Raw genomic sequence first — 24,562 nt, 5'->3', positions numbered from 1 at the left:
CTTGTCTCTGTGTGCTAGGACAGCTCCTACACCGTATGTTGATGCATCTATAGTAAGGACCACAGGCATGGCTGGATCGAAGGGCACCAGCCCCGGTGCCTTGGTGATTAGCTGTTTACTGTTCTCGAAAGTTACGTCCTGCTCCTTCTTTTACGCCCAATGCTGGTCATCTCGAAGCAGAATGTGCAGTGGCTGCAGATGCGCAGACAGGTTGGGCAAGAACCTTCTGTAGAAATTGATGAGGCCAAGGTAGGTTTGCAGCTCTTTCTTGTTTCCAGGCTTCAGGGCCTTCAGAACAGCCTCAACTTTGGGGGGGGGGCAAGAGTCAGGCCGGCCTGCGAGATGATGTGTCCCAGGTATTCTACACTAGGAACCATGAACATGCACTTTTCCCGCTTGAGCTTGAGACCAGCATCTTGAGACCAGCTTGAGACCAGCAAGTCGGGCCAGAACGTTGTGCAGATTCTGCATGTGGTCTCCATCGTCAATACCGGTGACGAGAATGTCGGCTAAGTACACTGTCGCGTGCCTCATGCCCCTGAAGAGGTTGTTCATCTCTTTCTGAAAGATGGCTGGTACTGAGGCCACGCCGAATGGTAAACGCGTACACTGAAAAAGCCCCATAGTAGTCGATATCATGAAGTGATTCCGTGAGGCCTCCTGGAGCACCAATTGCAGGTACGCGTCTCTGAGGTAGAGCTTCGTGAATTTCTGGCCGCCAGACAAAGTGGACCAGAGATCTTCAATTCGAGACAAGGGGTACTTTTCGACTGTAGCGACAGGGTTGATCTTGAAATCCCCACAGATTCTGACACTACCGTCTCGCTTGGGAACTGGAACGATGGGAGTGGCCTACTCCGCAGTCATGACTGGTACCACAATGCTTTCTCGCTGTAACCGTTGCAGCTCCTGGGTGACCCCGCCCTTAAGTGCGAACGGCAGCGGGCGAGGCTTGAAAAACCGAGGCCGGACTCTCTCGGGTACATGGATGCCAGCAGTCCATACCGGCGATGTGCCCACCCCTGGCTTTAACAGTGACTAGAACTCTGTTAGGAGGGTCAGGATGTCTTGTACGTCACGTAGGGCTGCTTCCTGGCCTTCTGGCAACCGAAAACCCAGTGTGCAAATCCAATTTCTGCCAAGCAGCGTCGGTGACGACCCTGAGGACAGATACAGAGAAACGGTTGCATCCCTGTTGCCAAAACGAACGCTGACTGGAGCCTAGCCTTGGACCTGGGAAAGCTCTCCCGAGTACCGTAATTACTCGAATCTAACGCGCACCTTTTTCCGGTTAAGCGAGTTCATAAATCGCATGTGCGTTAGAATCGAGTACAAAAAAAAAAAATGAATACGGTCATTCTATTGCCATCTGCATTTCCAAAATGGCCGCCCCCTACGTGCGTCGGCATGGCGTGTCGGCCATTTCTGCCTATGTGTTTCCCATGTGCGGCACTTCGTACGTGTGCTGAGGAGTTCGTCATCTTATCGTGCATTAGCATCGACGGCATGGAACGGCCGACTCTAAAAACTCGACGAGTGCACCACGATGCCTCTTTTAAAAAAAAAGTAATTGTGTGTGCCGAAGCGGACAGAAATCGGGCCGCATCGCGGTCGTTCAGAGTTCCCGAAACGTGCGTGCGGGACTGGCGGAAACAAAAGCAGAAGATTATCGACAGCAAAGATTCACGCAAAAGCTTCAGTGGACCACAGCAGGATCGGTTTCCGCAAATTGAAGAGGTGCTCGGCGAGTATGCGATTGAGCAGTGAGCGGCACAGCGGCTGGTGACGACAGAACTGCTCCAAGTGCAGGCTATGCAGTTAGCTTTAGAAAAAGGGCTTATGAGGAGCCAGTTTAAAGTGAGCAGGTGCTGGCTAACTAACCTTATGAAGAGGAAAGGCTTTGCCCTCCGAAGGCGAACGGGCATATGCAAAAAGTTTCCGGAGCACTACGACAAAAAGCTTCACCGTTTTCACAGGTTCGTCCTAAACTTGCGGCACAACAACGGCTACCTGCTTGGGCAAGTCGGGAATGCCGATCAGATGCCTCTTTACTTTGACATGCCTGGCACCACAACGGTTGAGAAGAAAGGGACGAAGCAAGCTCGCGTGCTGACATCGAGCCACGGTAAAACTAGAGTGACGGCAATGCTCCGTTGCACGTCAGATAAGCACAAGCTTCCCCCGTACCTCATATTTGAACGGAAGACTCTCCCGAATGGAGTCGTTTTCCCGAGTGGTGTGATCGTGCGGGCCAACGAGAAAAATGGGTGCCCGTCGCAATTGATGTCTTACTTTTTTTTTCGTCGTGGAAACCGGGTGCGCGTTACAATCGAGGGTGCGGTAGAATCGAGTAAATACGGTAACTCTGCAGCAGGATGCCTGAGGCGTATACGGCCACTCTGGGGAAGGTCCTTTTGAAAAGTTTGCCAGCCATGACCAACACACTGGCCTCTGGGTCCAGTTCCATGGAAATGGAGTGCCTGCGAACTTCGACGGCAAACACGTACGGCGGCACAGACGACGGGAAATGGCCTGTGTGCCACATGTCGAAAATAGGCGGGTCCTCAGTCGCGACGTCGAGCCTGGCCGCGGAGGAACCTGAGCCTGCTGCTGTACTTCCCCGCCGCCACTTGCGACGCCTACCCTGACTGCGGGTGGTGAGGAACCTGGGCTTCCCTGTCAGCATACTCATACAAGGTGCCCAGCTTTGCCGCATGTGAAGCACTGCGAATGTACGAACTGGCACTGTGAGGGAGAATGGGCGTGACCGCAGCGACTGCATCTATCACCTCTTGCCACCATCTTGTTCACCGCTGCTTCCAATGATGCCGCATGCGCAAACTCGATCGCTGCTTCCGTTGACGACGCATGCGCAATCTCGCCGGGGTCTTTTTTCGTCGCGTCCATTGCCAGCCCTGCTCTTATCACGTCGTCCAGCAAGGGCTTGGGAAGTTCCAGGAGACGTTTATCTCCCTACCGGGCTGTAGGAATTAGGCGCCTTCTTTCTCTTTTAACCACTATCACTGCCACCATTTCTCGTGAAGTGGTGGTGAACGGCACACATTTGCATTAGAACTTTGCGACATTGTCGGCAGTCACTGCCGTCGTAGCTACAGGCTCCGCACTGTGTTATTTTCTTTGTTGTTCGAAAGTAATACCTGTGAAGCACACAAGGGTACCAAGCAGGCATGCTCCCTGTGAGATCATTTGTCAATATTACAGCCTGAAGTTAATTGAAACCACTTTGCCTGCATATTGTCACCGCGATGCACGTAAAAGTATTGGCAACAGCCTAATGCAGTTGAATATACTAAAACTAAAACAAACGTACACTTGAATGCAATGTGTTTGTGCACTTGTGCAACTCTATATTTTGTGATAATAATATTTTAATGAAGTCAGTGAGATTAAAACAATGCACAGAACATGAGGAAAAAAAAAAGATAATAGATTCGTAAATCATGAAACTTTCTTAACGTCCTATATGTCTTACAAGGCTAGTGGTTTGGTAAAGTTCCGTGTGTATAGACAAAAACAAAAAAAAATCGAATAAAGCGCATTTCTTGAGGTGCAACACTTCTATGTCATACACCATCGAGTTGAACTTTTTTCATCTTTCACTCTGAAGATGCGAATTACCAAAACTTATCGCACTTAATTTCAGTTAGAACATAACTATGACCAGGAGCTTCCAGCTCAACAGGTGATGTTCCCCGTTGGTGGCAGGTTGAGCTGTAACTGAGACCAGCTACTAACTAGAACCTCTTGCAACTGGGACCAACTGTTCCCAGTTGATTCCCAGCTCATACAAGTTGAGCTACAGCTATGACCAGCTACTTACTGGAACCACTTAAAACTGGGACCAACTGTCCCCAGTTGATTCCCAGCTCAAACCAGTAGGCCTGCAACTGGGACCAGTTGATCCCAGTTAATGCCAGTTAGAACCATTTGAATTCCCAGTCACACATTTTCACCTGGGCTAGTAGATATGGTATTCCCTCCGATTACTTGTATATTCTTGTGCATTTTTCTGAGTCCCTGGTAGTCAAGATTTGTGGTGTTTAAATTTTTGAATAGGGCTTGCTCTGTTTTTTCTTCCTAATCTTTTTGTGTATGACTACAAATTGCGTTGTTTTGTGTGATAGCAAAAGTACCAAATTATTGGTTTTTATGAACTGAACAGCTTCATTCATTACCATCTATGCGTGTTTTGCTTCGAGCCCATTCGCAATGCATTGAGCGCTTTGCAAAATACATTCGCTTTTCTTATCATCAGGCTTTCAATATGCAATATCGTGTACGATCCCCAGCCACTACTGGCTTGAGGTGTGCCTACACTGTAAACTGAGGACCTTTGTCAAGAGTTCATTGTACCCGATCCTGCAGGCATAGGTTGATGTGTCCTGTCACCTCATCTATTCGCGTTTTTTTTTTTCCTTGGCAAAGTGTAAACAGTTCTTTTCCACTGCATCTCTCCAAGTTGCTTTGCCATGCTGAAATAGTGCCATGCCATTATCCTTGTGAGGTCTCTGTCGTATGAAGCAGTGCATATAATCTGGATGTGTTGTCGATAGATTCGAACCTGTCTCCAGCTTGCTATTTATTCTGTGTATCTTGCAAAGCCTTCTAGACATTTTCTCACCAGGTTTGCCAACCCTTGTGACAAAGCATATGTGAGGGTCTGTGTTTGCACTATTTCTTGCACAATGCACTCAACAATGTATAACACCCACAAGATGGCAGGAATTTCAGGAACATATAAGCCCAATGTGCTCAGATTCAGTGTCAGTAAGGCGATAATTGGGGCTAGTTGGTTTATGTCGAAGTCTTGATTATGCAATATTCAACCAACTAGTCCCATTTATCGCCTTACTGACATCTGAACACGTTTTCATGCAATTTTAGACTTGCCAAGCTAGCTTAAATGACCTGTTACCATCCATTTCCCATACTTTCTTTTTATGTTGAAAATGTGCTGGATTGTTCAGTGCATCGACATGGTCGAGAGCACTATATGGTCCCACGTGAGGTTGGCCACTTTTTTTGTGTAACTGAAATTTCTTTATCGAAGTGGACATGTGTACCAGAGGGATACATTGAGAATAGCTCGCCTGTTTAGTCAACAGCCTGAGCCAACCTAGTTCATCATTTTCTTTGTCGGCAAGCCCACGTGCATGGTTCGTGAGACCATACAATACGTATGTAGCACTGATCTTGCACTCTCACATAATTGACCAAGTCTTGTGAGGAAAAAAATGCAGGGTGTCTACCAACCTGGAAAACCTGCAAAACTTGGAAATGTCAGGGAATTTGGACCCTTCTGGTTAAAGTCATGGAAAAGTCAGATAATTTCGGAAAAACCTAGCCAAGCCATGGAAACTCACAGCAGTTTCGTGTGACTGTCACAAAAATAAGCATTACCTTGATCGAAGCTTAAAAAGTCTCTCAACTGCAAATACAGGGAGCTGTTAGAAAAGGAATGAAAAAAAAAAAGACAGTGCATAAATGTTGTTTCTTAGTGTAAACGCGAAGGGATATACTGACCTATAGAACACAAAGTTTACTGGCATTTTGGCACCCGATATGGGATGGAGCCTTGTTCACAATAAAAGCCGTAAGATAAAGTACACCTAATACGCAACCTAAGCAGTGAGAGTACATTGTCAGAAGCGCCCCACCACTCCTGTTCAGAGTATATACAGTTGTCTGCATCTGGATTCCTGGTGCAGGCATTATTCAAGCTTCTTTTAAATGCGGAGCATTTTATAGTCGCACCTACTTGCAAATTCGCCCGCAGGGGTGTCTACGTAAGTAGACGTTTGGTGCGTAGCCGCACCACGGACCTGAGCTAAGGGGGAGTTTCGACTTCCTCCCACGCCTAGCCGTGCGTGGCTTTACCGTGTCCGGGAAAAAGGGAATCCTGGGGGCTGAGCCGAGGCCGGGTGATTGTACCTTTAAGGCCCCCCGGCAAAGGCAACACACCCCTTTGGCCCCGGCTTCATGTAGACGGCACCCCTGGGCTGACCCACCCAGGGGAAATGGGCAGTCGCCTTTTTCTATCTCTCTCCCCTATGTCTTCGTCTTTATCTCTCACTTTTTAATCTTTCCTGTCTACTTCTCTCTTCTGTTTAGTTCCAATTTTTCCTGGTGGCAAGGGTTAACCTTGTGTAGTTATTCAACCTTGAGTAGTTATATCTGGTTATAGTGGCAATGTATGGCTGGCGTCTGCAGCCTTATGCTAATAAGCTCTTCATCGTCCCCTGGTTGGACTCTATGGTGGGTGGTTGCAATCGCTGCCGAAAAAAAAGTACGCTACTATGGGAACACCTGCATTTCCCCGTCTCCTAGATCATCTTCCGCTTAAGAGGGGACGCACCGATGAATTATCAGTTTTCAGCCAACCAAGACAATGCTTTCCAAAATTTTATGTTGTGCACAGCAAAAATCCAACAAAACAAGCCAGAGCCATATCTCCATTTCTTGTTGCTAAATCTCTGACTGAGGTTTTTAGCCCATGATACAGGGTTACAAAGATGGCTAGCGGAGACCTTCTCCTTGAGCTGCCTGAAAAACACCACTATGAAAAACTTGGCAGTCTCGTAGCATTTGGTAATATCCCAGTATCCATTTCACCTCATCGATCAATGAACACCTCACCCGGAGTTGTTTCAGAGGCAGACCTTCTTGAAATTTCTGAACAGGAACTGCTTGAAGGGTTGAAAGAGCAAAATGTCACGGACGTGAAACGAATTGTCATCAGACGCGACAACAAAGAAATACCTACCAAACATTTAATACTCACTTTCGCATTCAGCACATTGCTTTCATCTACAGACACAGGCTACATTAAACTCGCTGTCCGTCACTACATTCCCAATCCAAGACTGTGTTATAAATGTCAACGATTTTGTCATGGCTTGCAGAACTGCTGTGGTCAGGAATTTCGTACAAGGTTTGGTAGCCATGGCCACCTATCTGATAAATGTGTTACTACGCCTCACTGCGTGAATTGTGACAGGGAACATGCTGCGTATTCTCGTTCGTGTCCCAACTGGAAGAAAGAAGAAGAAATAATCACTCTTAAAGTCAATGAAATTATATCTTTCAAGGAAGCCCGGAAGAGGGTCTCTCCTTTCTACAACACATCTCATGCTGATGCGGCGCGTCAGGGGGCAGCGTCGCAGCAGCTATCGCCACCTACACAGTCCGCACACAGCGAGCTGTCTCTTGGGGCAGCTGCCTCCGGGGTGGCAGTAGTTCAGTCTGCTGCACCCAAACAGCATCAAAGTCTGATTATTCCAGGGCTGCCGGCTAAAAGCAAGCTATTGATGGCAGCCTGTGGTACGCAAAGCTAAAGTGCAGGGCTGTCCAAAATCCCTGCGGGGGCTGCAGTCCAGACTGCTTCTGCCATTCCAGCCCCTGCTAGTGCTGGAAACAGCCGGCAGAGTCTGGACTCTAAGAAATCGCCAGCAGCCCCGCGCCGAAAAGCGCTAAAGTCTCGTCTTCAGAGGCGAGACTTTCACAGACATTGTCTCGCTCAGCGCGTGTCCGGCATCTCAGAAGAGGCAATGCACACTTCAGTTATCTGGACAGTGCATCGAGTGTCTAAGAAGCGGCGAGACCTTGCCGACCGCTCTAAAAAGGACAAGTTGTGTGTTACGGGGCCTGGAAAGAGTCCTAAGTGAACATCTTTTTTTTGCACACACAAAACACTTGTTTGTTTTCAATATCAGTACTAAAATTATGCAATGGAACGTCGGGGGCCTTTTTTCAGGAACCTTGATGACATCCAAGAACTTTTTCCCAAACACACACCAAAAGTGCTGTGTGCACAGGAAACGTACTTAAAACCAACACACCCTAACTTTCTCCGACAATATGTCATCTTCCGCAAAGACCGCGAAGATGTTCTTGCATCCTCTGGCAGCATTGCTATCATAATAGATAAAACCGCACCTTGTGAGGCTCTGCAGCTGCAAACGCCCTTGAAGGCAGTGGCTGTCCAAGCCGTCCTATTAAACAAGCTCATACCCATCTGTTCACTTTACATTCCACCCCACTACCAGCTAAACAAGCATGAATTTCAGTCATTTGTTGATGAGTTGCCAGAACCATACCTTGTCCTTGGCGATTTCAATGCACACAGCGGCCTGTGGGAAGATCCTCGCTCTGGTGCCCGAGGCCGTATGATTGAGCAGTTCCTGATGTTTGTGCCTGCTCAATAAGAAGGAGCTAACGTTTTTTAGCCTTGTTAACAAAAGTTATTCATCAATAGATCAGCATCGTTTTACCCACCTTTTTGCCTGATTTTAAGTGGAACAATATAGAAGACCCCTACGGTAGCGACCACTTCCTTATTCACTTAAGTACAATAGAAAATGAATCTCTCCCGTTTGCTCCCAAGTGGAAAATCGGAGCAGCAGATTGGGAGCAGTTCTTACGAGCATCTCGTGGGATGAGATGTCATTTTTAGAAATTAATGCTGCTATTCAGTTTTTTACCGCTTTTATTATTGACGCTGCTTCGAAATGTATTCCTCAGCCAAGTGGTATTGCTGCCAAATGTCCTGTGCCACGTTGGATTGAAGATTGCCAGAAAGCTCGAAAAAAAAAAAAAAGTGTGGGGACTACTGCGCGACTCCCCCATAAGTGCGCGCGCCCGCAGCTCTCTATGGGAGAGGGAGTGCTGCTGACAATGCCGCATGTGACCTAGCCCGACTAAGAAGTGCATTCTCATTTAATTATTATTTTGTATGCAAAAAATTATAAATCTCTGACAGCAAATTTTTCCATTGTAGATGTACCCATGTAATCGTTTAAGCTTGTTTTGTGAGATACCACTGTATAAGTAGTATAGAAGGCATTATGACAACATCTTTTATAGAACACCCTCCTCATTCATTTTCATGTCTAGCGAAACTCCTTTTGGAAAAGGTGTTTTACAGCCCAATCCTGTCTGAGCATGCCTAAAGGCATGAATGGTGGCATGCAAAAGCTTCTTGAGTGCAGTATTCAAATATACTTACTGCATATTTGAATTTTGTGGATGTTGCAGTCTCTGACATGACATATAAGTCTATTCACTACAGTGTTATAAAGTGCTGTCTACTCTTTCTTCTGACCCGAAATGTGTTACCAGTCCGAACTAATGTTACGAGGCTTTTGAGTGTCAAGATTTGTTGACTCTTGTTCCTTTCTGTCTGTATGCAGCAAGCTATCCAAAAAAAGGAGGGTGAATCTCGAAACACCAGCAGCAGTGGCAGCAGCGGTGGCAACAGGAGTGTTAGCAGCAGTGGCAGCAGCAAGCTATTGCGGGAAACTTATCGTGACCAGGGCTCCACTGAGCTATCAACATCGCCGCTTATCCAGCGGAACCTACTCGACATCTCCGACTTCGATGAGGCAAGTGGTGGCATTCACGTGGTAGCATTTGTTCATAAAGATAACTTAATGAATACACAAATATTTTGTTTTGGCTATACTGTAGCTAACATACTACTTTTTGACTGGATGTCTAACCACGCTACTGGCACCCATGATTAGCCTCTTTGTACAGTGATTACAGTGCTCTGCTGCGGATGATAAAGTTCCAGGCTTGATTCTGGCTGTGGGGGTCACATTTTGATGAAGGTGTTCATGCAGTGTATCGTTTCACTTTACAGTGCCTATGATGTTCATCTGTGTCTCGTAACCAAGTTACCTTATCTCAGAAGGCAGTTCAGACTGTACATGTATTTTTTGGGGGGGTTGCTTTATCTGTGTGAATACATGCTTGTGATTGCTAGATGTCCTAGACTTTTCTTGGATTTGGTTGCATTTTTCTTTGAGCGGGATGTCAGGAAATATGCCTTTTGTTTCCTGGCAGGTGGAAGCGGCCTTTTCCTCGATGATGGAAGATGGCTCTTCATCCCAGGAGGTTCTGTCCACACCTTTTTCGGTTCCAGAGGATAATCACGTCGACAATGACTATGACCCGAAAGATTTTGTTGTGCACCGGTAAGTCCATTGGACAGTATGACACTATATTCATAAATCGTGTCAAAATGAACAATTCGAGGACGAGCATTCTCTGGCCATGAACCGAATTTTTCAAAGCCTACTGAAACCATTACTTATCATTGTCTGCTGTGGATTAAATGTTGATTAGTGAAGCTTACTTTTATAGTAAGCTTTCCAGAAGAAAAGCTGTGTTTTTCAGTGAAAGATTATTAAAGAAACTCAAACAGGGTGGTAATGACATGGTGTGCATTGATAAAGATTTGCCTTTCACGTGCATTCCATATCTTCATGTCTTCTTCCACCGTATGAAAAAGATGGGAAACAGAGTCATTGCTAACGTGGTTTTTTCGTCCAGGAAAAAGTTGGGCCGAGTCTGCACAGCGGTGGATAGGAAAATTGAAAGCAAAGAAACTGGTGTGATTGTGAGGTCAGATACCGAGAAACGTTTGTCGAATGTAGAAGGGGTGCGGTGTATCTCATCCCCTTGTCATGTGCTAAGTGCTATATTGGGCAAACTGGAAGGTGTTTAAATAACAGACTAATGGATCACAGGGCATCGCTGAAGGCCCACTCGTCGTCAAATCTGTGCCTACATTGCAGGGATTGCAAGTGTTACCTATTACTTTGCGAAACAAGAGTGTTGTCCCGGCACAGGGATAGGGCAACGAGAGAAGTTGCTGAGGCTTTTTATATACACAAGTATGGTGACAAATGAGTTGTGAGGCCTTCGGTGACTTTGCACCAACTAGAGATAGATTATTTCACTGCCAACCTCTAATCTTTCATGTCATATTTTTTTTGCTAGTTATATATGTGTATCATTCAATAAACTTTTAGTTGCTTGTGTGTGTGCCTTCTCTGTTTATTGTCGCTTTTTCACGCAGTTTTGTAGTTATAAATTATGAACTCACCCAGCGTTCACTACTCCTAAAGTTGTTGAGATGTGGTTGGTTGTGGCATGTACTGCACTTTGTCGTGTCACACTTTGTGAGGTAGCTTCTGCTGATCAATCGCCCTGTCGCGGTGGTCTAGTGGCTAATGTACTCAGCTGCTGACCGGCAGGTCGTGGGATTGAATTTTGACTGCGGGAGCTGCATTTTCGATGAAGACGAAATTGCTGTAGGCCCATGTGCTCAGATATGGGTGCACGTTAAACAACCTCAGGTGGTCGAAATTTCCGAAGCCCTCAACTACAGCATCTCCTATAATCATACGATGGTTTTGGGACGTTAAACGCCACATATCAATCAATTCTGCCGACCAACTATACGGTTCTGTAACTTTAGCTATGGTGTATATCACCCTCAATAATTTCTGGAAGATTCATATAAAGATTTAAAGAGCAAATATGTCGGGCTTAGCCGCGTCTATAAAGTCGCTTGTGCATGTTCATTCATCACTTGCATGGTTTGTCTGTTTCTGGCCCACAAAATGTTATTTTTTACTCTGTACTAGATCCTGCACGAAGTGGACAAGCTTTGGAGGTAATATTTACACTTTGGAACACTAAAAACACATTTGGCTAAGCTCTGGCAAATATTGAAATGAATATTACAATATTTTGATTCACTTCACTTCTAATTTAAATGATTGGAAATATTGAAGTATTGGAAATGAAAAAATAGGTCTATAATAGGCCGCTTGTAACTCTCCTGTAAAGGTGGTTTCACTGCAGTGAAGGGCTGCTGGGCCATTATTACACCTATCCATGATTTTCGAAGAAGCAGTGTGCAAAAGGCCGCAAAACATGCACATATAAAAATGTGCAAACTCAACACCGTGGTATCATTCTCTAAATAAGCACACCGGCACCATGGTATATAGCAACATATCGTATTGCAACTTTTTTCAGAACCACATGATTATTTGTGCTTTTTTTTGTTTTTTGTTTTCTGTCTTTTTGTGCCCTTCATCTTATTCACTGCTGTCAGTGTGCATGTGTGTGTTCTCTTACATAAACCGGGTCTTTCCCCAATAAATCATTAGTTGCAAAACAGCGCTCGTTTTTGCATCTTAATGTGTGTGTGTTTTGTGTCCTTTTGTGCACTACTTCTTCGAAAATCATAGCTCACCAGCCAGCTCATCAGTACATATTAGCCATCCAAGTAAAATTCGCACCCCATATTAACCTCATATCGCGATATCATTTTTTATGTCTAAAAGCTTGTTACTATTCAAAGTTATTCCCACTTCCTTTAAACCAAAAAGAATGGCATTTGCCCATGCTGTTAGAAACAGTGGACATATGGTGGAGGAGAGGAAGAGAAAGACGAGAGATGCACGTGACAGGTGAAATGCTTCCTGGATCTATGCCGCGATAAACGGACACGAGACGCTCTGCTCTTCATCTCCAGGCGTATCAGTCCTTTGAAGCCAGTTTTCTACGAAAGAAGTCTTCGGATTTTACATTGGTGCCGAAACCTGACCTGATTTCAAGGAGGACCATGGAACGCCTGCGAAACACGAGAGAAGCTAGACGGCGACACAGCTCCAAGACCATCAATGCCGTTGATGAGCTTCTAGCCTCCAATCAATTCGACTTGGCGGGGCTCCGCAGCATTCGTCAGGGCTTGGAGAAAAGCACCGACGAGCTCGCCAAGGCTAACGAAGCACTGCACGCCTTCATGACGGTGACAAGCTGCTGGCGGATGTGTACTCAGTGCTAGAGTACGAGAACCGAACTCCAAGGAGCGTTGGCCTTCTTAAACATCACATCCAGGAGCTGGCTGTCCGAACATCAAGGTCAGCCAGATACAACGGTAAGTTGCCAACCGACTCTTCTCTGCCGCGTCAAGCAGCTCCGTCAGATATTTTCGCCGGCACAGGAGCAAGGCTTCCTAAGCTAGACCTAATGAGATTCGATGGGTCCCCCCACGAAACGGCTACCAATTTGGGACCTCTTTCGACACACCGTACACGAGAACCCGTGTCTCAATAACGTTGATCGGTTTTACTACCTCCGATCTCTTCTCGACGGCCCTGCAGCAAAGGCTGTTGTAGGCATACTCGCAACCGACAAAAGTTATGAGGACTTTGTTTCTATACCTAAGGAGCTGTTCGGAGACGTGCGCATGTTCGAGCAGAGGCATCTCGAAAATCTTCGCACTCTACGTCCCGTCACTATGTCGGCGAATGCTAGTGTCCTGAGAAGCCTTTACGACTTCGTTCAAGCCAACATAAGAGAGCTCAGAGGCCTCCGCGTCTCGGAATCCTGCTATTCTGCCATGTTGTGCGAGGTATTGATTAAAGTGATTCCACAAAACATAATGGCAGAATATTACCGACGACGGCGACTTGAAGCGTCATGTGCGAAGGACCCGCTGAGCTCGGAAAAAGAACTTCGACAGTTTCTCAAGTACCTACGCATCGAGGTCGAGTGCAGAGAACTCGCCAGCTACCAGCGACGAATAGCTTCTACCAGGGATCAGCAGACTTCCGGCAGCCGTGAGAATCAGCCGACAGCATCAGCTGCAGTCCTCTATAACAGTGCTGTTACAAAGGAGAAGGCTTGCCTTTTCTGCCAGAAATCACACTCAACGCTGGACTGCAACGCATCACTTCCTGGCTCAGAAAAAAAGCACCTTTTGTCGACGACTGACTGCTGCTTCAGATGTACCACAAAAGGACATCGATTAAAAGACTGTTGACGAAAGGTGAGCTGCTCACATTGTCATGGAAGACACGCTTCTTCAATGTGCTCTAGACAGGCTAGTAAAGCTGTTCAAATAATGACGCCACCACAACTTGCTACAAGCAGTACCTCCATGCATGCCGTGTCAGATAGCAATAGGAGCCTTGATACAATACTATTGCAAACATTCAGAAAATGGATAAATGGTGCAAAGGGTTCCTGCTATATAAGAGGCATTCTGTATAACGGTAGCCAGTGCTCTTTTATCAAAGAAGACGTTTCCAGAAAATTGAACCTAAAGGTGCTAGGAGAAATCGACATTACCATCGACGTGTTTGGAACCAAAGATGTTGGTCGATATATATGTCGAAGACTAGTTTTAGTAACTTTGCAAAGCCAGTATGGTGATGTTCAGCATGTCATTGAAGCCATTGAAATAGGACACATCTGTGAAGCCATCGTTGAGGTGCCCCAAAGTCATGAATTCATCAAAGGGTTTCAGAATCGTGGTCAAGGAGTGGCTGATTCACTTTGCTTTTCCCACATTGCTCAAGAACAAGGCATCAGCCTATTGATTGGCTCAGACCAATTGTGGAAAGTCCTTGGAAGAGACTTCAGTTGGCATGACGAGCACAAAGGTCTCCTTTCCATTGAAACAGCACTGGGTTGGACATTCCAAGGACCATTAAGCGATGAAACCATCCATCCACGCACAAATGCAAATGTTTGTGTACTTCGGACGAATTGCTGTATGAACGATGAACAGATGAAGGAACTTGTAGGGTCTAATCTGAGAAAGTTTTGGCAGCTAGAAAGGTTAGAGATCACTAATGCAGATGTACCATCTTCTCACAATGAAACGGTTCGCAATGCTTTCAATGGAACTGTTGAGTTGCATGATCAAAGATGCAAAGTGTACACGCATTTGAAGGTTCTACCAACAGACCTGCACGATTATCGTACGAAAGCGTTCATACGGCTATACGATTGGAAGGAAAACGCAGCGGGCATAGTTTCCCAAGACAGGCCAATAATGTCGCTTGCAGACAGGGAGAATCGGTGGTAAAGACCAGTTTGGTGGGCAAAAGATGAAGAATGGTTCAAACTCTTGACCCCAGATCCGAGGGATGTTGAAGACGATGTGAAAGAAAATGCGGAAGTAGACACCGTTACCCGAAAACAACGAATCCGCCTTGAATCGGCAGTCCTCCAGGTTGGGCGAGATCTACCCATCTACCCAAGGCATCGACAATTCGGGATTTGCACCCATTTTTTTCGGAAGAGGATGGATTGCTGAGAATTCAAACATGGCTTCAGAATGTCGAGTACCACGAGGGCATCAAACACTCGATTCTGCCTCCAGGTGACCACATCGCCACTGAACTCATCGCCACCGGCGCAGGAGTTGCAACAACCATCGCGGAACTCCGAGAGCGCTTCTGGGTGACGAAGGCGAAGCAGTGTGTGAAAAGAGTTATCAGGCGGTGTACCTGGTGCACAGGATTAAGGGTAAAGCCTGCGACAGCTCCTATGGCAGAGCTGCCTGCTGATTGAGTGAATGTGTCCAAACCGTTTGGCGTTACTGGTGTAGATTTTATTGGACCAGTGTACTCTAAAAGTGAGCCAACACAGAAATCATACATCGTGCTATTAACTTGCACGGTAAGACGAGCTATTCATCTAGAGCTTGTTTTACGCTCCACAGCAGACAGTTTCTTGGAAGCCTTTCACGTTTCACTGCATGTCGTGGATTCCCTTCAGTGATTTACTCTGACAATGCTTTGTGCTTTAAACGTGCTTCTCGCGAGCTTCGTGCTGTGCATGAGACTATTAGGGAAGGTGAAGTTGGCGATTATCTGTATGGTCATAGCATCACGTGGAAATTCTCTGCTGACCTTGCTCCTTGATAGGGCGGATTTTGTGAGTGTACAGTGAGGTCAGTGAAAGACAACTTAAGAAAAGTTCTAGGAAGGTCTCTTCTAGATTATGGGCAAATGAGCACGATCCTAGCAGAAATTGAAGGGACCATAAATAGCAGACCGCTGACATACTTGTATTCTGCGCTAGAGGAACAGAACTCTTAACATCTGCCCATTTCTTACATGGCAAGCGATTGACGCCACTCCCCGACTCGCAAACTGCAGACGTGGTGCCAGGCTCCCATACGGAGCTTTTTAAAACTTGAATACAGCGACAAAAGCAGCAGAAAGACTTCTGAAATCGCTGGTATAGGGAATATTTAATACTCCTTAGAAGCGCTCATAATAGGCCAGTGGCGGACATTACTAGTATTGCGGAAGGCAATATACTAGTCATAGTGCGCAATGATGCTCTGCCCAAGTTGTATTGGAAACTCGCACGTCTTCTGAAGAACATTATGGGACGCGACGCCATTGTTCGTGCATGTCGCCTAAAGCTAGCAGACGGTAAAATTGTAACGCAGCCTATTCAACATTTGTGTTTCATAGAAATGCGCCTGCAGCAATTCGTGGGCGGGGAATGTTAAAAACAGTGGACATAGAGTGGAGGAGAGGAAGAGAAAGATGAGAGATGCGCGTGGCAGGTGAGGTGCTTCTTGGATCTACGCCTCAATAAATGGACATTGAGACGCTCTGCTCTTCATCTCCAGGCGTATTAGTCCTTTGAAGCCGGTGTGCTACGAAAGAAGTCTTCGGATTTTACACATGACTTGTCTCAATTTTTTTCAACTATGTAATACTCTCGTAATAAACGCACTTGTTTTCCCCGAAAGATCTAAGCTAAGTTGGGGGTGATTCTATTATGCTGGATCAATTTTATGAGAACCTTTTTGGGGCTAGCACGAAATCCGGTAACACCCAAGAAAAAAAAATGGGATAGCTTAACCTTTCGCAATTAACGCATGCCTATACTGTTTGAAAATAGTTTCTTTATTGCACTTCACTCATCTTCGGTGGTGATGGCGCTATCTTCTGCAAGCTGTTCGCGAACATTCCATAAAAGCGTTTTGTACCTTTCTTTTTTTCGCAATCTTTTGTTTGACCGTGACACTAGCTTGGCTGTGACCTCAAAGGTGTTACAACCGGCCTCGTTACTTTTTCGCCAAAGAAGGCGGCGTAGGGCTACCGGCCTATGTCCATCATTATTGTACTTCCTAGCTTGAAAGTGAGACGCCGTGCCACCCGACACCGTAAGCTGTTCTACGAACCGACCACAATAGTTTCCGCAGTCGCAGCGTGTTCCTCGAAGAGGCAGCGGCGTCTGTCTCTACGACAGCTCGCCCCACTAATGGATCGAGAACTTCGCCCCGGACCCTTCTGAACTTTGTTGTGGTGGCCCCTTTTGATACAGCCTGTCGACTGAGCTTGGAACCCCTCACTCAGTGGCACTCCCACGATGAAGAAGAGCCTCGTTGGTGCCATGTTGCAGTGCAGTAACCACGCCCCAATAGGGGACGTTTATTTGGGCGGGTGTGGGTGTCATCCTCGTAAGTTGTGCCTGATATGTGATTGGACAGTGCAATCGGCACCCATTCCCCGATCTGGGGAAAACGTACCCTTTCTTATGAGCCACCGAGCTCATTCGAGAGCTCACCATGTTCAGAATGTAAATAAGCCTTCTACTAAGTTCATCGTTCTCCTGCCTCTTCATCTTCATCCCGGGTCTCCGGTGGCTTCAAAAGCTAGTCGCAACAAGGGGCGCCCGAAGTATCGGCCGCCCATGCTACGACGCGCTTGGCAAACTCGCATAATGATGACATTGGCATTGCTGCTGCAAGTCACCGCCACTGCATCAAGCTACCACAGAGACATCAAAACAGTCGATAACAAGTTTAACGACAAAATACAGCCACTGCATGAGCCGCTACCTCGCCTGCTGTGTGAGATATGACTGCAAAAAAAAGGTGGCTTGTGTCTTGCGTTCCTTGAAGTATGCACGGATAATAAGCCTGAAGAGCAAATTGCAACCAAAGGGGGAGAATAAAGGGTGCTACTATGTTACAGAAATCGTCGCCTTCTTTTCTGGGCAACAAGCGATTTTTTTCTTGTTTTGCAGAAACCAGCAACATACCTGTGACACAACGATGACAGATGGCGACGGCTAATCCTATCGCCATCACTCGAAAATTCACTCTGAAATTGTGTGCTCGGGCCCTAAAGTTTTATATTTGCAGAAAGCGACCCTTGGTTGGTGCGGGCAGTTTCGTGCGTTTCGCTCACTGTGTGCTGCGATTTTTCTACACTTGCGAAGTTTGTGAATGCCCCTGTGGTGCATAGATAATAAAAAAACAGAGGATGTTGCATGCACTGGTAGAAAGCAAAACAAAGAACTGCAGGCGAAGGGGGGGAGCGAGTGAACTGATGGGCTTGGGTATAAGAAGAAATTGAAAACGTCATCGGTCAAGGAGGCACCGCGTGCCAGATATCAGTACTGCAGCGGATAAATACAAAAGAAAAAAATCCAAATTTTGGCGACTTAGGTTCGCAGAGTGTTTATTATGCCAGTGTGTTCATTATGTGAGTGAATATGGTATTGCGCAGGTTAGTAGGGTAGTGTAATATGTGACATACACTATTCTGATTATATTCAAATTTATTCAACCAAGTCGCACTTTTTTACAATTAACTTCGAACTTAGCATTTCCTGTTCACATACAAGTCAACTTTTGGCCGCTGAGTAAGTGTGGTGAAAAATGCACAAACTACAGTAAGGCTTAGTGATGCTCATTTAAAACGACTCTCAGCTAGTATGAAGAAACTTTACATTAACTGGGAAGGTGAGGCACGAATGATGTAGTACAAATTGCACAGTTGCAGCCTCAATTCATTTGTTCACAAAAATGCATTAAACGTTGTGTCTGGCAGCCTTGGACAAGCCACCACAATCTTTTGTGAACAGAAGCTGCGTTCACGCACGTAGTGAAAAAAGAAAAAAAAAAACTTCGCATGCAACGAGCATAAATGCACATATAGACTTGTTAGTGTATCTTTGGGCATTAACTTTTTTGTCAGTAAATGCTTCAACGCCTCGTGATCAGAGTTCTTGCTGCGCAGCATCGCAAAGGGCCTTGCTGTTTGTGCACTTCACAAGCCACTCTCTGCGATATTGTGTGTCACCGAGATAGAAATAAAAGCTTATATCTGGCTCTGCAGTATGTGTAGCATAGCAGAATGGATCAATGCGCCCTCAAGCTTGTAAACTGGAATGCCTTTGACAGCTGCAGAGCGCAGAATGACAATATAGGAACAGCACCCTGTACACTTTCACACACTGCATAAGTGACCTAGCCATAGTAATGCTCCTACGGTGCGGCCACCTGCAAGTCAATCACATGGCCAGTAGCCTAACCATTAAGTTGTTCAAACATCTATCAATGCAAAGCGTTGTTTGGGATTATGTGCAGAAACACGTTCATCACAACTGAGGACTACCACTCCGAGGATTCGACACTGCCTGGCAGCAGCCCTCAGCCACTGGTGCGCGAAGCCTCAAGCGATGCGTCGGATGACGATGAAGTTGATTATCACCTGCCCTACGACGAACACGAGGAGGAGATGCAACAGCGGAACTATGACTCTCGTCACCACTATGCCTTCTATCCGGAAGAGACCGAGCTTGAGGTAATTCCCGAGGAGGATGAAGACCATGCTAGCAACTCCGACTGCTCGGACCCAATGGGTAAGCACACATCCCCTAAGTAATAAATGGTGACAATCAAGGAACTACCGAAATGAGATGGAACTGTCGCAACTTGTAATGGTTCTCCATTTAATGAATCTGATCCGTAAAATATTTTTTCGCAGTGTTGTAGCACTACAGATCATAGTTGGCTAAGAAAATTTAAAATACAGCAATGTCTCGTTATAGCAAAACTTAGATTAAGGATTTTCGTTACTACGAATTTCATAATACTGAATGTTTCAGAACAGCGTATCGTATTTTATCCCTCTTACATCTCCACAGTACTACAATGTAACCAATTGCGATCTTGAAAAGTAACTTGCGGCTGGTTATATAATGCCCAGCTCTGTACCTCACCAGAATGCCCGTGTATCTTTGTATTTGCCCGCCCTATTCAATTATGCGATAGCCCTATCGCGGTCATTATTACCTGGTACTTGTTGTTCGCGTCAGGCTTTGCCCAGTTGCATTTGTTTTTGTTACAAGATGAGCTCCAGAAACAGCAGGAAAGGAGTGCTACAACCGTGAAAATGTGACCTGAGTGACCTATGGGATGAAGTCACCCATGATTGCTCGTTCCTGCTTTACCAACGCCCAAATACAGTGTGAGGACGAAGCATGAACACGAGCTTAGCTGACGTCTGATAAGATCTATATACAGTAAAAGCTCGTTAATTCGAACCGCAAGGTGAGTCCGCCTCAGTTTGAATTAACGAAAGTTTGAACTAACGAAAGTGAAGAACAACAATAGTACACTGCAAGTAGTGCATAACAATTTATTTTCTGAAAAAATTCTGTGATCGCGGTCTGCTTTCTTTCCTTGAAGACGACAGCCAGCACTTTTTGCTCTAACGAGTGAATTTGGCGGAAGGCCTCTTCTCCGCCTTCTTCAAAACTTAAGAAAAGACGGGGGGAATGTAATCCGGCCATGACTCCCGCAGCAGAGGGCTGCACTGGTGCTTTGTCCTCCTCCTTATCATCGTCACTGGTAGCGACAGGTTCTGCACTTCTCACCTGACAACATATTATGTCGCCATCCATGAGTGCACCACACACCACTGCACTTGAGTCCACACCGACGTAGTCCACAAAGCAGACGTCTCCCAAAATGTCCGCCATGGGGGGTGGTGACGCTGCGTTCGGGCACTGGTGGCTCGTCAGCTTGCAGAGCTTCGGTGCTGAAGCCACAGTGGCAAAAGCAATTCGCTATCGTAAGTGCTGTCACTTGCTCCCAAGCACGCACAAGCATGTGTAGTGCACTTAGGAGCGTCACTTGGTAGTTATTGCACAAAATAATTCGTTCCAACATATGACGCCACTAAAATGATTTTGAATTTCTAATTATATCCTGGTCCATGGGCTGCAGTACCGCTGTCGTGTTTGCTGGAAGGAAGTGTTTTGGCACGGTATTTGCCGCAGGCACATGCCATCAAGTCGGAGCAGCAGAATCGCGACAGACGGAAAGCTACTACCGGCGCTACTGCGACAAATGTTAGCCGAGGCCTAACACCAACACAAAGAATCGCTACAGTCGGAAGCTACTCCCAGCACCAACAACCGAGGTGTACGACGCACGCCCGAGACAGAGACTGCAAAGAAGGCTGGGCGACGCTACGACGCACCCGATTTGCTATGTGCTGGTCATGCCATCTGTCGTCTAACAGCCACAACTACGCAAGATTTTCAAATGCTTCGAGATTGGCGCTTAAAAAAAAAAAATCTTGGAGGTTACGTAGGACGAAGAGCAGGCAGCTGCCGAGAGAGAGAGAGAGATTGTGGGGGAGGGGGTGAAGAGTAAGTGGCGCTATTTTCTGCACTCTGGCTTCCATGCCAGTTTCTCCGTTTTTCTCTCCACTCTCTGTCAACGCTGCCTCATAACTTGGCTGCCGCCCTATCGATTGACTAGCCAAGCTGCCGGCGCGGTGGCGCGTAGTTCGAATTATCCGTGGCGGAACCTACTCGCGTTCAAATTAACGGGCTTTTTTATTCATAGGCTTGTATGGAGCTTGGCCGGACCATAACTTACAGTTCGAATTATCCATAAATTCGAATGATTGAAGTTCGAATTAACGAGCTTTCACTGTAGTTTGTCATGATGAAAAAATGGCTGCAAGGGTGAAGACGACGTTGAAACTGCGCGTACGAACCAAGGTGAAGAATCATTATTTAAGGCTAGTGCTTCGCTGTACTGAAGAACGATGCGCTTGTTTCAGAGTGCTTCTTTCAGCTGTCGAGTTGCCCACATCAGGATAGATCGCACTCTTTCTAAAAAAAAAATGTGCACTTGTTCCGTATTATTTAGTTCTTGTTTTTTCTTTCACGCCCATAAGAGCAAAGTGCAATGCAGCCGCAAATGTATACGTAGCGCAGGTAGGTGACTCACGTGTTTGCATTTGCAATTTTTATGAAAATTCTAAATACTTTCAATACAACTTTTCAAAATAACGAATGATATTTATCGGTTCTTTGTGATTCGTTGTAATCAATATTTCGCTGTATTTAGAGGATCCCACTTCCGCGCCAACTGTGCCAAAGTGCGTCAAACGAGAGTTGCTGCGCCAACCTAATAAAATCGACATCAATCACGCCAAACTGCGCCAAATCGGCCATCTCAGGGGTCCGCAACCTGTGGCCCGCGGGCTGCATGCGGCTCGTGGGGCAGTTTTATGCGGCTCCCGGCACGATGTCAGAAATCATAAAATCGCTATACGCTGTGATTGCGGCAGTATTTAAATAACTATCATTAATGTTTTAATTACCGGAGACAGAGGTCGAGTCTAATGAGAGAATTCTTTACCTTCCTGTGAACAGGCCTATATAACACCTATATACTGGGTGTTAAGACGACGGCAACGACTGCGTCACCGTTGCTACCCTTTGCAAATTGCACCTTATTTTATATCATGTAGTTCGTCCAAAACAACCTGATAATTCAGGAAAGGAAAATTAGACAACCACCCGTTTGTGGTGGTCTTGGAATTGGCTGCCTTAAAATTTATATCGTTGAGAAATACGGATCAGCCGTAATTGTATCATCGAGATTTTACTGTAATCAAAACATACATGACTGCTATACAGCTGAGGGTTTGATAATTAACACGTCATCATTTTCTTCTCAAAACCTCATCACAGGTTTTCATAATGTTCTTGTGTGGCACTATTGATATGTATGCTTATTAAAAATGTATTATATAGAGATTTTAGGGTCAGGCATGACTGTTGTGATGTGTTTATACCACAGATGCAGCCTGCGCAACCCACAGTGCTTTCAATGAATTGAAAAAATGCAGGCGAGCGAAGTCGAATGACCGAGCATGATTCGGGCGTGACTGACGAGCAACACAGCAGCGGCAGTGACGATGATCGAAGGCATGGCAAGCGGTCAGAGGACACTGACAGTGGACTGCATTCGCTTCCGTGGACACGAGACTGTGATTCGTCCCGTGGGAGTCCAGAGACTAGCCCCGACACTAAGGAACAACCCGCAATCAAGCTCAATACCAAGCTTGAAACCAAGCTAGAGTCGAAGCCAGAGCCGAGGCAAGCGTCGAGGCATTCGAGTGATGTTCCCCGAGCTGCTGTGTCCATTCAGTGCAATGGTCCCGATTCCCTTCGCAATGTAAGTGGATTTCAAACTTCTTCAATATTTTTTTCTGAATGTATTTATGACTAACCTGTACATTATAAAGACTGAGGCACTTCTATAGAACCTCTTGCTTTTTTCAAGGATATACACTGAACAGCTTCTTGTTCTTTGATGTACTCTGATATAGGGAAAACAGAAGCCCACAGATTGTTAACAATTTTCTCCTTTGTTTATGGGAACAAGCATGAGAAGTGTCTGAAAAGTGTTTAATGTTTGGTAAACCACTGTTTATATACGACAGACCACATGCGCAGTAGATGACTGTCTAGGGCACGTGTACATGACGAAGCTTCTAGTTACATCTTCCTTTTTTCGAAAAGAAATAATATACGCAAACAGTAAAATACAAAAACAATGTTAAAGATCGATTATACAAGCGGCTATCACTGCTTTCTATCAGGCTAGGGATAACGTTGTGGGGCTCTACGAATGCGGTCACTTCGGCGAATCGCGTCCGCTTGTGGCAGCACCATATCAGGACCAGGCTGAGAAGTTGGCGCAGGCGAGCGAGTCACAGGGTCAGGCTGTGGTTGCAGTTCTGCGAAATACCCCCTGGTCCGCGTCAGTTGTCCACTCGGTGTGGCTAGATTGTAGGACCTTGGTGTACCTGCAGGACCGATGACCACTGCTGGGACCAGGTCTTGCGTGTGGTGTTGTATACTAATACTACAGAACTACTGAGAAGTGCTGGCTGATGCTTGACAGTTCTGTTGTAGAAAATTCATTGTTTTTCCCGTATTTCTTGAAGACGGTTGCGAATGGACTCTGGTGGCACGGTCTGAGGCTCCAGATGCGGAGGAAGGACATGCAGTCGAGTTTTGGTTTGTCGTCCCATCAATCGCTGGGCAGGTGACTTCAAGTGTTCGTCCCTGGGCATATTTCTCCACTCCAGGAGAGCACTGTAAAAACCAAACATTGCAAAAGGAGCTTTTTTTAGCAACTTTTTCGCCTCTTGCACTACCCTCACCGCCATGCCGTTACCACGGAAGTAATATGGACTTGACGTTAAGTAGATTATTCCTAGCTGTGCGAGAAAGGACCGGAAGCAAGTGCTGTTTTAAGGTATTCCAATATTGCTGCACAACTTTGTCTGAATGCCGTGAGTCGCAAAAACAAGCTTGCACACATTGTTTACAGCTTCAGCTCTGCATTGTAGTAGCTGTTGAATTTCAAAAAAGAATCAGTAGAACTCAACCAGAATTAAGTACATCTTGACATCGTGGTAGAAGATATCAAGGCCTACGACTTGCTATGGTAGGCTTGGTATCTCATGGCTCACCATTGGTAGATAGGTATTTCTGCGTTTGTACTTTTGGCAAGCTGTACATGACTTAGTTAGGACTGAAATGTCCGTCTTGATTCCGGGCCAAAACATTACCTGTCTGGCTCTCATCTTAATTTTTTCTTCCCCTCTGTGGGAGGCATGTAGCAAGCGGAGGACTTCCAGTCGCTTGGCTGCAGGAACGATGATTTTATTGCTCTTGAGTAGCAGGCCATCCTCGATCTGCAGCTCATCACGGTAGCGCCAGTAATTGCGCTGTGCATCGGGCAGTCGGTGCTTCGTTTCTGGCCATTCCGTGCAGGCGTAGGTGCGAAGTTCAGCCATGGCAGCATCTTTGTTGGTTT

At 46.1% G+C, this 24,562-nt stretch overlaps 1 protein-coding gene across 3 annotated transcripts in view; it reads left to right on the top strand.

Annotated features, from left to right (window-relative positions):
* The window catches only part of LOC119163047 (uncharacterized), a 512,110-nt gene that overhangs the window by 320,238 nt on the left and 167,310 nt on the right, over positions 1 to 24,562 (top strand). For all 3 annotated transcript variants that reach the window (XM_037414982.2, XM_075874279.1, XM_075874278.1), the window contains 4 exons: positions 9,210 to 9,401; positions 9,865 to 9,995; positions 19,013 to 19,287; positions 22,581 to 22,909. In XM_037414982.2, the coding sequence (XP_037270879.2) occupies positions 9,210 to 9,401; positions 9,865 to 9,995; positions 19,013 to 19,287; positions 22,581 to 22,909 (927 nt within the window). The remainder of the gene's footprint in view (positions 1 to 9,209; positions 9,402 to 9,864; positions 9,996 to 19,012; positions 19,288 to 22,580; positions 22,910 to 24,562) is intronic.

This window comes from Rhipicephalus microplus, chromosome 9 (genome assembly GCF_043290135.1).
Source record: "Rhipicephalus microplus isolate Deutch F79 chromosome 9, USDA_Rmic, whole genome shotgun sequence".
Taxonomy (NCBI): Eukaryota; Metazoa; Arthropoda; class Arachnida; order Ixodida; family Ixodidae; genus Rhipicephalus; species Rhipicephalus microplus.
Note: the sequence above shows the minus strand (reverse complement) of the source record. Positions and strands in the feature narration are given on the sequence as shown.